The sequence below is a fragment of the Drosophila mojavensis genome, unplaced genomic scaffold, assembly GCF_018153725.1.
Source record: "Drosophila mojavensis isolate 15081-1352.22 unplaced genomic scaffold, ASM1815372v1 contig_136, whole genome shotgun sequence".
Taxonomy (NCBI): domain Eukaryota; kingdom Metazoa; phylum Arthropoda; class Insecta; order Diptera; family Drosophilidae; genus Drosophila; species Drosophila mojavensis.
Window position 1 is genome coordinate 5,874,546 of NW_025318667.1, and position 15,065 is coordinate 5,889,610.

A 15,065-nucleotide genomic window follows, 5' to 3' on the forward strand; every position below is an offset into this window, starting at 1 on the left:
GGCCAAACCATTTAAAGTAAATGTTTATTATTTATAAACAAAAATCAGCTGACAGAAAATATGTCATTTCATTTGCAGACATTTCTAGAGATAGCAAATGCAACCCTGTAGGCGCGCCTGTCCAAGTGTGGTGAGTTTAGCATTTGAAAGTCTGCCGCTTAATTAAAACAAAATCTGCTTAGCAAAATTAAATTTATTTGTCCTATGCATATGAAAAAAAGTATATATTATACATAATTATATATAAATTGTTTTGCGCTTGTGTGCATCACAAATAAATACCGATAAATATTAAAACTAACCCAACTGCAACGAGTATGGCAATGATCATTATTTTTTTCTGCAAAAAAAGATGGATATTAAGAAAATACTAAGCTATGAAATTTATTTTCAACTAAAACACCTTGCGCGCCTTCTCCCGGTACTCGTTGGCCTTGTCGAGCTCAGTGCCGCCCTTCTCAGTGTAAAGGGTCGCTTGATTCGCATGGAATTCCACCCGCTGTATCGTCTCGCTCTGCTCCATGACGAGCGTTTGGATGCGCATGAAGAGCGCATGGACATCCTCAATGGATTTCTCCAGCTTGCGCAGCTCATTGAATCGATCCATCAGATCGCGTAGCGTCTGCCGCTCCTTATCTGTCTCTTGCAGTATCTAAAACAATTCAATAGGTTTTTCATTTTTGTTGTTGTTGCTTTTTTTTGTTAATCATTATCGAACTCACATTGTCCACAAAGAGCTTCGTTGTCTTGTTCTCGATCAGCAGCTCAATCTCCTGATCTGTGGCCTCCGAATTGACTAAACAGAGTGGGATTAATGGGAATCGAGTTGCGATCGCTTGATTACTTACTGATCTTGGAATGCATGCGCAGATTCTTCTTGACCTTCATCTCATAGTTCTGCAGGAACTCTTCGTTCTTCTGCCACAGATTGATGAACGTCTGGTAGAGGCCATAGAAGAGGGTGCGCTTCATGCGCGCCTCCAGACAGTAGTCTGTCTCGGGCGGCAGATTCGTTTTGAATTCCCTGAATCGACTCATCAGCTGATTGCCCAATCGCAGATTCTTGTTGTGCAGCTCATCCATTTCGTTCTCTGTGGTATAAATACATGAATTTCGTATATATGAATGTCTCTGGGGTTAACGCTAATGTGTATTCACTGTACCTACCGCTGAAGGTGCGCAAGTGTATCGTCTGCGACATGCGTTCCATGGCCTCCAGATTGGTCACGATTTGCGACAGTTGATACCGTATTTCCGAATACTGCAAGTAGTGTTGGTAAACGTGTGAGCAATATGTGTTTTTGTAATAAATATACAGTTATATATTTAAATAACAGTCAAGTGCTCTCACTCTCAAAACTATCTTTTCTCTCTCTCTCTCTCTCTCTCTCTCTCTCTCTATCACACACACACATACATACATATGTTTGCCACTGAACCGCATATTGTCTTGAGAAAAGTGGAAGAAAATTGAAACTTGATAAGAATATAGCTTAACAGTGATTATTTATATATAAATTTTATGATCTTAAGTTGCCTTTAGTAAAGTGGAAGAATAAGATGGGAATATACACAGCTAAACAGTGATTATTTATTTATAGTTGACCAAGATTGACTCACTATTTTGCAAGCCGGCTTGCGATAAACGAACAATTTTTAAAATTCATTGGAATTTACATATGTATGTAGTTCAACGGTAATTCGTTACGTTATTCAAGATTCTGTAACAAAAAGTTCATTAAACCCTTTAAAGAATAAGCGATATTTCTGTACATATGCATGTACATACATAATAGTAATAATAATAATAATAATAATTTTAACTGGTATTGACATACACTGTATGCATATACACACATATACATTTGTATATCTGTTGGTATATGTGTATGTACTTTATTAATTAGATGCCGCTATAAGCCAGCATTCGGTTATCACGCGGTTCGATTGAGTAATTCATTTCTGATGTGGAGGCGCTTGCTCGCTGGCTGATTCATTCGCGTGGCCATCAAAAGTTGTGTGATAAACAACAGTTATAGAATCCAATGGGCCTGCTTGGCGATGACAGCGTGCCGATTACAAAAAGAAAACAGCTCAGGTTCCATTTGGTGTGTAACGCACGCAATTAAATATTAGACATAGCACCGTGAGCCACAAAGAAAATGTAGAAGAAAGAGTAGTGATTTCATTTTTTCTCACAGCTTACACATATTTCATGCTAATCTTATCTGAGTCTGCAGCTTGTTGAGATTGTGTATTTATAGTTGGCATTTTATACAAAATTCATTCATGATTCGGAGCATAATTATGTCTCATTATACGATACGCACGCTCATCTCTAGTTTCGCTACACTCAGAGCTCTCTCACACGCACAAAACCATACACACACACAGTCACAGACTTCAGGATAGCATCCACATTCGTTACCTGCTGCGACATTTTACGATACACAAACAGTTCCCTCTCGCTCACACGCATCGAAACATACGCACTCTCACACACCAACTCACACATACTTACTGGAGTCAGAATAGCATCCACATTCGTTCCCGACATTTTGCTGCGATCCTTGTTGTTGTCTACGCCGCTGCTGCTGCCGCTATGGGTGTTGTTGTTGTTGCTGTTGCTGTTGGTTAAGGACTCGGTGGTAGCGTTGTAAGCGCTAAGCAAAAGCGAGCCGTTCGATGATGAAGACGTTGAGTTGGCGCTCAGCGAGCGCTGCAAAATAGTTAACAAAATGCTTAGACAGTTAGCACAGCCCGAGCTTCACAGATGAATGAAAAAAAAAAAAAAAAACAAACAAAATTGATTTTCGAGCATCGCTGCTGCAGCGATGCCGGCGCGACTCTAACTAAAACTTCGTGCCTAAATTAGACGGCTTTTTCTCTTCATCTTCTTCTTAGGTTGTTGCTGTTTTCTTTGTCGCTAACGATCTGCGCTGCTCTCGCTGCTCGGAGGGGGCTGGGCACGATGGGCGCGAAATGCACAATCTGGCAGCGTTGTGCATAATAAAAGTTGGCCAGCCAAATTGGAAATTGGAACGGCAATGGATGTGGGGGAATGGCCCTCACATGAGGGCTACTTTATCGCTCTTATCTGTGGACGATCTGATAATAACGGCCCGAGCTCAACAATGACAACACGCACCGCGCCATCTCCCCCCACCCCCAACACAGTACATGACAAGATAGTGCTAATGCCGGCTGTGGAATGTTGCGTAGTGCTTGGCAATGCCGGCAAAAAAAAAAAAAAGAACAAAAAAAAGTAAACTGAATACTATTTCAAAATGCAGCTAGACGAAACACGAGTTTTCTATTTTATATGCATCAATTTAGTTTTTATTTGCTTTGCACTCTATGCGAAAGTACTGCCTAACAATGGGCGCCACAGGATGTTATTTATGAAGCACTTATGCAACACTCTATTCTTCTGAGCAAAACTCTCATTATTTTGCATTTTGGCACACTGTATTTGCTCAATAAACAACTGAGCTTGCTCTCTCACAGAAAAAAAAAAGAATCAGAAAAACATTGGCGCTAATAACTTAAAAAAAAATATACATAAAAAATAACAATTTACACAGCGACTCACCTGTAAAAGGTCTGGCAGCCTATCTCTGGTCATTGTGGCTGTGTTTGTGTGCTTGTGTGTGTGAGTGTAGGTGCTGCAAAGTTTGCTGTTGTTGTTGATGTTGTTGTTAGTGTTTAGCGTTGATTTTGTAAGCAGCGACGCGATACATTTATATATGTATATATAGATAGGTATGTATGTATATATTTCTTTTTGTTTTTGTTATTGTTTCAGAGCACTTGTTTTAATTGCTTTGCACATGCAGTAGGATAAAAATGTATATGTATATTGCAGTTGTATTTTGTATACATATGTATGTATGCATGTAGATGAGCGGCAGTTGTTGTTGTTGCTTTGCATAATCGACAATGCAAACTGCGCGTCGAGCTTTGTGCGCGCTGTTGTTATTGTTGTTGTTCGGCTTCTTCTTCTTCTGCTTGCTGCTGCTGTTGTTGCTGCTGCTTCTTCAATGCTCTGGGACACTTGGCCGACGGCAACAGCTGTGCTCTAACTGTGCGTAGGCTTCTGCTGCCCAGTGAACAGTTACGCGTGAGAGTAACGCGCACAATAACCGCAACTGTGAGAGCGAGAGCGAGAGAGTGAGAGTGAGCAAGTAAACGAGCGCGAGAGTGCGATACCAAAGTTGATAAGTAACGGTGCTTATCGGCAATGCCCTTGTGTATGCCGTGTGGTGGGAGTGTGTGAGTATTCCTGTTTGTATCTGTGTGTGTGTGTGTGTGTGTGTGTGTGTGTGTGTGATTAAGTGCTACCTTATCGCACTTTCAGCACTACATTTGCCGTTATGTTTGCAATTGTATTTGTATTTCGAAGACGCTTTGAATCTTGCACTTTATTTTGTCATCGACTGTTGCACGACCTTCTTTACCAAGCTGATGGAGTATTAGTGAGAGAGAAGGCAGAGAGAGCGAGAGTGCATAATAATATTTATAGCTTTCATTAATTGCAACAAGTTTTATTTTTTTTTTAACAATGTATAGATTTTTTTTTTTTTTTTTTTAATTTTTGTTTGTATATAAATATTTGATAATTGAGATCTCTTCACGCCGCACGTCGCCTGCTAACTAAAAGCGCCGGCAGCAAAATAAATTCCACATAGCGCTAGCTCCACCGCGTCAGAAGCTGCCACTGAGATTTCTTTCAATTTAAAGATTAGCACAAAGCACAAAGTGTGTGTGTGTGTGTACGTGTATGTAGCACAGATAAAGTTATGTATTATGTGTAAGTCAGTCTGTCCGTCTGGCTGCCTGTCTCTGCGTCTCTCTGCACTTTTCGGCGTCTATTCTGGAAATTGAACCGGTTGCGACGCTCTATGAAAAATGTGTTAATTGCCACTTTTATTCGCGTATTTTTTGTTGTTTTTACAAGTACAACCTTTTTTTTTATGCTATTCAACAGCAACAACAACAACACCGTTCAATTGAAGGTAGCGACGTCAACGTCAACGGCAACGGATCCAAAAGTCACTTGCGCTAATTAGTTGAACTTTTTCCTATTGCTTTTTTGTTGCTGCTGCTGCTGCTGCTGTTGTTGTTGTTGTTCTCGCTGTTGTGCTTGCGGTTGCAAAACGCTTATAAGCTTGACGACGACGACGACGACGACGACGACGCTGGCGTCGACTGCAAATTTGTATACTTCTCATTCTCGTTCTCGAATCGCCAGCAAAAAGCGCACGACGCAACCGTCCGTGGGTCACAGTTCTCAATTCAGAATTCAATGCATTCCAATTACGACAATGGAACAGAGTGAGGAGCAAATTGATATCGAGTGATAATATATGCAAAGACACACACACACACACACACACACACACACACACGTGCATACGTATATATGCTTATATATAACTTATTTATAGTGCAAATGCATGTGTGCTTTATAAATGATATTCATTGTTGCTTAATGGATAAAATGGACGAAGAAAAAAAAAAAAAAAAAAAACACTGAATTTGCTTATATACAATATAAATATTTGCATACATACATACACACGTACATATGTATATGATACGTATACATTCCACGGGCTTAAAGGCAAAACGCCGTAGGGCTAGATGTTATTAACTAACTGCGTGTCGTTCAGTGAAACCACAAGAATGCAAAATTCATACAAATTAAACAAAGCATTCAATATGGATGACCAAGATACCCTGTAATGGCATATGAAGTGCATATTTGTGCATTATTTAATACATTGTGCTCGCCTTTTTTACGAGGTATTTCGTGAGTTGATATTCATTGTACAGGGTATCACACAGTCGAACTACAGCGCTTGATTTCCTCAATGTGAACTTTGATTTATCAGCAACGGAGTCGAACCGAACGAAGCGACGTTGAATTTGATTGAAAGAAAATCTTGCTCGATATGCGGATAAATACTATATATACTCGCATATAAGTTGCACTCGAGCTATATATATGTACATATATACGTGACTCAGTCGGAGCAAACATGATGAAAAAACGCACAAAAAATCCCTCGTAAAGCCGATCATGATTCAAGCTAACTGAAAGCCGATATTCAAGCTGAGTCTGTGACAAAAAAATGGCATTCAATTTAAGAGGAATTAGTGAGGCAATCTAAAGAGAATCATCGGGCGGGAGAGAGGGAAAGGGGAACAGAGAGGAGGACTGCTAGAGGGAGGGAGGGAGCTAGAATTCTCTGTGAGTGAATCAGCGATATATGTTCTATAGCTCTTTATATTTCTTTTATAGAGGGAAACAAAGATCGATGAAAAGTGAAAGATAGAGAGAGATAGATAGATAGAGACAGTAAGATCGAGAGAGAGAGGAAGAGTGAGCGTGAGGAAAAGAGAGTGAGACTCATATATATATAAAGAGAGAGAGAGTCTGGTCGAGAGAGAGAGAGAGAGAGAGAGGGAGAGAGAGAGGAGAGAAGAGAGGAGGAGAGAGGAGAGAGTGTGGTGCCGACAGATGCAGAGACAGGTAGACAAAGATAGAGAAAAAGAGTGAGAAATTGAGTCAGACATTGAAAGCAAGAGGGAGAGGAAGATAACAACAGAGAGAGTTAGAGGGCGAAAGCGAGCAAGTGAGCGAGAGAGAGAGAGAGAGAGAAATTATTGAGTTTGAGCGGGAGAAAGATAGACAACGAACTAGAGATATAGAAAGAGAAAGGGTTAGGCACACTCTATATATGGGATAAGTCTGTTAATTTAAGGCAAGGCAGCTAAACGAATTTGTTAGTTAGTGGAAAGTTCAGCTTGATTTACTAGAGAAACTAGCTAAAATTAAATTCAAATATGAGCCTCTACTGAGGGGAAATAAAACGTGAATTTCTAAATCGATTTTTCTCAAAGTTCCAGCTACAGATCTAGTTCCGATTTCAGTTCGGATTCGACTTCAAGATCTCAATCTCAGCCTCTGCAGCTTCCCTTACCAACACATTCAAGGGCTTACCAAAACATTTGAAGCGTTTGTTAGTTCTTAAAGTAATGCCATTAGTTGCAGCTCCAGTTCCAACTCAAACTTCAACTCCAGTTCCAGCTGTCAATCTCTGCTCAGCTTCAGCTCCAACTACAATTTCGAAAGAAATTCGGAACTATTTGGGGGCTTTTGGTTGGCATTAGTTGTCATCAGTGGCTCAGCTGGAGCTGCAGCTACTGGTTCCAGTTCCAGTTTCAGTTCCAGTTCCAATTAATCAGCTTTGGCTTTCTCGTGCCTGCCATCAGTTGGTTGATTATGAACTTTTGGCTTCATCGACTCGACTGCGCACGGCAACAATTCAAAAAGTGCAAAATTGTATATTTTTCATACGCCCTGTATGCTGGGAGCATCCTTTGTTTTTTATGTTTGTTATTCATGCTCTTGCTGTTGTTTGTTGTGTGCGTGTGTGTGTGTGTGTGTGTGCCTGTGTGTGTGTTGGTATTGGTGTTGCTCATGCTTTAGCGCAGCTTTGTTTACAATTTATTTTGTCATGTGTCGAAAATTGCAAATTTATGAGTTTTTGATGAGTCTTTTTGTGCGCGTCGCTCGCTCGCTCGCTCGCAGTTATTTGCTGGTGTTTTCCTTTATGTGGGTCAGTACACACGCACACGCACACACACACGCATAGGCACACGCATCGAGCATATCCTGGCGCATCCTGCTCGCTTTGACTTTTGATTCAATTCGCACGCGCCAAACTATAAATGACGAGCACGGCAAAAACACCAAAAGGAAAAAATAAAAAAAAAAAAAAAATGCATATAAAAACAAGTAAGAAAGCTCTAGTCGAGACTACTCGACTACGAGATCCCCTGAACCCTTGGAGTAATAGCTATTTCAATAATTTTTCGCGTCTTTCAGCTTCACACAAGAAACACGCACACACACACACACACACGCACGCACACACAGGCATACATACACACACATACATACACACACACACACACACACACACACACACACACACACACACACCCACATACACAAACAATTACATACATATACACACACAAGCATAAACACGCATGGGCGGCAGTGAGCGCTTACTATGAGAACTTAATTGCTTAATAACTTTTTTTGTGGACGTACGATCTTCATGAAACTTTCAGATTATGATTATAACATGGATATGCATGTAATTGCCAAAACAAAAGTCTCTAGTATTTGAAATACGCTTTTTACAAAAGTGAGGGTGAGGGGGTGAATTTAAGGGTGGGGGGTAAATTTTAACAAAAACCGAAATTGTATAAATTGCTTATAGGCATACATTAAAAATTTGGAGACTCTAGCAATAAAGGTGTAGAAGATATAATTTTATAACTGGTTTTCGATAAGGTTTTTTATCGATAAAAAAAGATCGGGATGAGTTATCGATTTTTAATGATAAACTTGATATGCGCGCTGTAATTACGAACATTTAAAAAAAAATTTGAAGTCTCTAGCTCTTATATCTTCTGAAATCGACGCGTTCATACATACGGACAGACGGACAGACGGACAGACGGACAGACAGACGGACAGGGCCAAATCAACTCAGCTCGTCGCCCTGATCAAGAATATATATACTTTGTGGGGTCTGCCACGCCTCCTTCTGCCTGTTACATACATTTCAACAAAACCATTATACCCTGATTTCCCATTGAAAATGGGTTCAGGGTATAAAAAAAAATAAAAATAACAAGTAAGAAAGCTCTAGTCGAGACTGCTCGACTACGAGATCCCCTGAACCCTTGGAGCAATAGATATTTCAATACTTTTTCGCGACTTTCAGCTTACACAAGAAACACGCACACACACACACACGTACGCAAACACAGGCATACATACACACACACGCATACAGACACACATACACACACACACGCATACATACACAAACGCATACACACACACATACACACACACATACACAAACACATACACACACAAGCAACCACGCATAAACACGCATGGGCTGCAGTGTGCGCTTACTATGAGAACTTAATTGTTTAATAACTTTTTTGTGGACGTACGATCTTCATGAAACTTTTAGATTATGATTATAATATGAATATGCATGTAATTGCCAAAGCACAAGTCTCTAGTATTTGAAATACGCTTTTTACAAAAGTGAGGGTGAGGGGGAGAATTTAGAGGTGGGGGGTAAATTTTAACAAAAACCGAAATTGTATAAATTGCATATAGGCATACATTAAAAATTTGGAGTCTCTAGCAATAAAGGTGTAGAAGATATAATTTTATAACTGGGTTTCGATAAGGTTTTTTATCGATAAAAAAAGATCGAGATGAGTTATCGATTTTTAATGATAAACTTGATATGCGCGCTGTAATTACGGACATTTTAAAAAAAATTTGAAGTCTCTAGCTCTTATATCTTCTGAAATCGACGCGTTCATACATACGGACAGACGGACAGACGGACAGACGGACAGACGGACAGACAGACGGACAGGGCCAAATCAACTCAGCTCGTCACCCTGATCAAGAATATATATACTTTGTGGGGTCTGCCACGCCTCCTTCTCCTTGTTACATACATTTCAACAAAACCATTATACCCTGATTTCCCATTGAAAATGGGTTCAGGGTATAAAAATAGATATGAAAAATAAATAGATAAAAATATATACATATATACATAAATAAATAAAAAAATTAAAAATTATGCAAAGCTGGTTTGATATATTTATATATACATTTAAACATTTTGTATATATTATTTAATATTTTTTAATACATATTTTATATATAATTCTCTCTTCTAGTTTTTCGACTGTGCCACAAATTGCTTTTAAAGCCTTTAAGGCGAATGCTTATGCATGTGTGTTTGTGTGGCTGCGCGTCTGTCTGTGTGTGCGTGACAGGGACAGCATGATTGGCTGCACAGCTTGCGCCGGATGTAGTTTATACGCTTTACGCATCCAAAAGCTCGACGGCATTTTTTTTTTTTTTTTTTTTTTTTTTTTGTTGGCACCTCAGAAGCAATTTGCATAAAAGTCACCGACGTTGAATTCAAGTGATTGCAAAAACTAATGGTAAACCGCACACACACACACACACACACTCACACATTCATATGCGGGCGATGTGCACTTGTGGCCATCGTCGACGTCATAATGATGTGAATTATTCATTGTTTCTGCTTCAGTTGATGTTTTAATTAAACAGCAAATGTCAAAGGTAAAAAGCAAAACATGCGACAATAGCGCATTTCCCTGGGATGCTGCTGATGCTGCTGATGCTGGACCAGGACAGCGGATGGAGTGTGCAGTGGGTGAGCGGGCGAGCGCGCGAGTGGGGGAGCCGAAAGGTGTCCCGGCCACCCCGCTGTAAGTTCATACATTACAAATTGACACAAGTGGACAATTTAATCATTTGTGCTTTTGTGCACTTTAAGGCAACACAACATCACTTGATTTCACTTTCTTCATATCCCATGGGGGCGAATACGCGATATCGAGCTATGAGAGTGTGGGGCGAGAGCAGGGGGAGAGTGGGATGGGGTGATTATGATTTATTTGAATTGAAAAATAAAACACGGAAAACAGAGAGACAGTGAGAGAAAGACATGAATGAAAGGAAAGGGGAAGATAGAGAAGAAGAGAGAAGGAAAAAGAAGAGAAAGAGGAAAATTATAAGAAGATGGAGGATGGGAAGGTGTAAGAAAAGAAGACTAGAGGAGAGGAGGAAAAGAAATAGATGGAGAACGAACGGGAAAAGTACGAAGAAAGGATTGGGCAGAGAGAAGTAGATAAAAATGGGAGCAGAGAAAAAGAATTGGAAATAAGAGGAACACAGAAGGGGAGGCAGTCGCAAACAAGGTAGGAAGAGAGGAAGTGAATTAGAGATGGAAACTGAAAATGAAAATGAGTAGGAAGAGGAAAATGAAATGAAGGAGGAGAAGGAGAAAGAGAAGGAGAAAGAGAAAGAGAAAGAGAAAGAGGAAGAGAAAGAGAAAGAGAAAGAGAAAGAGAAAGAGAAAGAAAGAGAAAGAGAAAGAGAAAGAGAAAGAGAAAGAGAAATAGAAAGAGAAAGAGAAAGAGAAGGAGAAGTAGATGGAGAAGGAAGACGAAGGAAAAGAAAGAGAGCAGGAAATGGAGAAAGAAGAGGATAGGAAGAGAGCAAGAGAGAAGGAGAAATACAAGGAAACAGAAAAAGAGAAAAGAAGAGGGAGTGAGAGGAAGAGAAGTAATTGGAAAGAAGAGGAGAGAAAGAGAAGTGGAGATGAAGACATAAAGGTAGAGTAGAAGAGAAAAAGATTGGAAGAGTGAAAGTAAAGAAGAGATGTGTGGATGAAGTGAGGAAGAGGTGTGGAGATGAAGAGGGAAAGGGATGAAGAGAATGAGGGAACAAATGTATGAGAGATTAGAGAACGGGAGAAAGAGAGGCGGAATGAGACAATGAGGGGCTTGAGATAATGAGAGAAAGCCAAGGAAAAAGAGAATCACCAGAACGTAATAGAAAGGTCTCTTGGCCTGAGCCGAGGAAGAGACAGTGAGATAATGAGAGAGAAAGAGCAAGATCATCAGAATCGCATAGAAAGGCATTTGAGTCGAACGCGCCCAGTCCGAGCCATACAGGTAGCTCACACTCCACAACCTTTATGGAACGAATGAAACGAGGGACGTGAAATATGATGCTCATAACACTCGGATTTGTGAATGTATCGAAATGAAGTGAGTGCAAAATCAGCGTCGCATAAACAGATAAGCGACTTGCCACATCCGCGCGCTGCACCTTTAAAGTGCAGTCGGATGCGATGCGGAGCGTCGTGGCTTAAAGCGGAACGTGGCACGGCCATCCAGCCATCCGAAAGGCATAAAAAACAGAGACAGTGGCATGAGGAGCATGAGCTGTGTGGCAGGAGGCGGGAGGCGGGAGGCAACGCCAATTGCCAAGCTGCATTATTTATCGCATTCGCGTTATTTGGATTGCGAGCGCTGGGCAGGCTAGGGGTAGGGGTGGGGGTAGGGTAGGTAGGGGAAGGTATGGTAGCAGCGGCAGGGGGTAGCGGGTCTGTGAGTTCGGTTTGCAGCAAAACAAAATGGCGCCAGTGCCATAATGGCGGTCGTCCTTGTCGCTGGCGCAGCGGATGCTTGGCATTTATTGCAAGCGACAATATTTCGCTGGCTGCATCAGCATCGCTGGAGCAGCAGGCCGCGTCCTGCTGCGGGTGGCGTGCGTCCTGACTGTGCACATCCGTTGGCTGGCGCATAGATGCGCCTCCTGCTTGCCACATAATGGCGAGCGTGTCATTGTCAGACCGATCGAAAGGAGGGACCGACAACGACAGAGTGTGGGGGGGTGTTACTTGGGGCGGGAGGATGGTAGCAATGCATCGCATCGCATCGCATCGCATCTCAGCTATTTGTTTATAATAAAGCGAGCGAATTTTTCACAACACAGCGACAGCGACAATGCTGGCAACGACAGCGCAGCCAGCGTCGGCTTAGCGGAACGCGACTGCGGTGCATGCGGTAGAGGTAGCGTCTACTCAATTCAATTGGAAGACACTCAGCCCTGGCAGGGCTGGCAGGGCTGGCAGGAGGCAGCTCAGTCAGCTCCATTTCGCCAAGCATCTACTTATTTATTTATGCAAACACATAATTCGTTATTTCGTTATTTCGTTCGAGCGCCTGGCAATCAGTGAGCGATGATGTCCTTGCGCAGTCTTTTGCCTGCCTGTCCTCGGCTGTCCTGTATGTGTGTCTCTGTGTGTGTGTGTCTCTGTGTGTGTGTGTGTGTCATCTTCCTCGTGGCATCGAGCTGATTGTATAAAGCAAACGAACGACCGCTCGACTCGACTCGACTCGCTCTCTAAACGGCTTAGTTTGTAATCAAGCTGCGATGGCCAGGCTAGGCCAGAGCCGGAGCCGAAGCCGGAGCCAGCCAAGAACACGCATACCAGCACAGTGATGTCAGGTTGCCACTGTTAAAGCCCAAAACAACAACAACAACACACACACACACAGACACACACACACACTCACACACGTACGTGCCACCATGTGTGGCAACTGCAGCTGCACAAAAATCGCTCAAATCGTTTCAAAATCTGTCAGCAAATCGCATTTAGTCAGCTTAAGAATTTAATACACCTATTTTTGGCTTGTTTGTATTTATATATATACTACATAGTTTGCTGTTGTTGTACAATGTTTATTGTGCAATATTGATTGTATTTATTGAAACAGGGCAACGTACGGCTTTTCCCCTTGATCTCAATGGAATTTCCAAGTTGATGTTTTAGTCATTTAACGTATTTGATTTTTGTTATCAACATTATCGATTACCCTGTGCTATCGATAGGAATATCTTGAGGCTTGCGATAATTTGAGTGATTGAGCTTAGACGGAGGGAACGCAGATAGAAGAGGGGAAAGAGACTAATAGGCAGAAGGAAGGATAGACGAACAGATAGTTGGAAGGACAAACGCATAAATGGAAGAACAGAAGAACAGACTTACAAGAATGATAAAGTGAGAGACTGACGGAAGGGCAGACAGAGGAAGAAATGACATGCAGTAGGACAGACCGATAAGTGGAATGACAGACAGCAGGACGGTTAGACGGACGTTCAGATAGACTGACGGGTAGACAGAAGGAGAGACAGACAGAAGAAAGGAAAAATGGAAAGAGAGATGGGTAGACGAAAGGACAGACAGAAGGAAAGACAGATTGTAGGAGGGACGGTAGATGAAAGGACAGAAAGACAGACGAAAGAGAGAGAGAGAAGGAGGAACAACAGGATAGCTAGACATAAAAATGGATAGGCACAAAGTCAGGTAGATGGTCGTTAGGCATAGAAACAGAAGGTAGTATAAAAGGAGGAATAGATGGAAAGACGGAAAGACAGACAGCCAGAAAGAAACTCTCTCTCTCTCTCTCTCTCTCTCTCTCTCTCTCTCTCTGAACAGATGCAAGACATAATGAATTTGACTTATTCACATGAGAATAATCTGATTCTCATGGATCCATACAATTTTCACTGAAATCGGATCTCCAGAAACAAAAAGTGAAAGTTCTTAATTGCACATCTAATAGGTCTAATCTAAATATTATTGAACACAGTCTCTCGGGCTAGGAAATGGAGCTGGATTAACAAGTAGGCAGAAGAGGTCTACGATAAATTAAAGAGCCTTTTAAAATTGAAAAAAGAAGGTAACGAACGGCCCCAAATTGATGGTCACCCAGGGCCCCATTGAGGGTTAATTCGGAATTGTTAGGAAACTAAGTCATATTGATTATCTCTAAGAACTCAAGCCAAGTCTAATTGTTCTAGTCTATGTAAAATTTCTCTTCTAAATTCATAGATATATATTATATTATATTATATTATATATATTATATATATTATATTATATTATTTTGTTTATCTAGAAATATAATGAAATTTGAGTGGAATGAAGTGCAAATCGTATTTAAAGCTGCGCTGTTTTCAGGCGAGATTCTGTCATTCTGAACAATTGCAGTGGAACGAACACTCATTCATATTTATTAATATATATGTATGTATGTATGTGTGTATGTGTATATCTACACTGATGGCAATTTATATGGGCGGGCATTTATTGTCTATGACATCTATGATATGCCTATTCATAATAATGCATTATTTATGTATGAGCAGAAAAGCCGCTTGAAGCGTTTACCCGCACCACGCGGACGACTCCATGGAAATCGGCTTAAATTTGCGAATAGATTCGAAACGTTTTCGTTTCATTCCAGTCGTCCCATTGTCCTATGATAGTGTATAAATAAATGGTATAGCCTACTTTTTGGGGGCGGCTGCCGGCAATAATAATACTGGACTTAATAAGCGATAAACTTACCGTTATTTATGGGCAAACGAAACGTTAATCGCCAGACGAAGGCGCAGGTGAGGTCAGGTAAGTGATTAACGCCCCCAATGGCTACTTAGCGGTAATTGAAGTTTTTGAATAGAGTGAGAGAGAGAGAAAGAGAAAGGAGGGGGGGGAGGAGGTGGGGCATATATATGTCATATATAACTGTAATTGTATATAGAGTCG

The 15,065-nt window shown here is 41.1% G+C and overlaps 1 protein-coding gene across 1 annotated transcript; it reads right to left on the reverse strand.

Annotated features, from left to right (window-relative positions):
- Positions 1-205: 205 nt before the first annotated feature.
- On the reverse strand, positions 206-4,975 carry LOC6586038 (syntaxin-4). The gene is made up of 7 exons (XM_002011625.4): positions 3,593-4,975; positions 2,522-2,719; positions 1,168-1,261; positions 849-1,091; positions 723-796; positions 404-652; positions 206-340 (listed from the first exon to the last, which is right to left on the reverse strand). The coding sequence occupies exons 1-7, from the start codon at positions 3,623-3,625 to the stop codon at positions 269-271; spliced, it is 963 nt and encodes a 320-aa protein (XP_002011661.1). The 5' UTR covers positions 3,626-4,975; the 3' UTR covers positions 206-268.
- Between the last annotated feature and the right edge of the window lie 10,090 nt (positions 4,976-15,065).

Excerpts from the sequence above, each read along its gene's own strand:
- LOC6586038 (XM_002011625.4), bottom strand. The coding sequence starts at position 3,625 with ATGACCAGAGATAGGCTGCCAGACCTTTTACAG. Across the intron at positions 2,720-3,592 it reads GGCTGCCAGACCTTTTACAG|CGCTCGCTGAGCGCCAACTC; the intron begins GTGAGTCGCTGT and ends ACTATTTTGCAG. Across the intron at positions 1,262-2,521 it reads TGGATGCTATTCTGACTCCA|TATTCGGAAATACGGTATCA; the intron begins GTAAGTATGTGT and ends CACTACTTGCAG.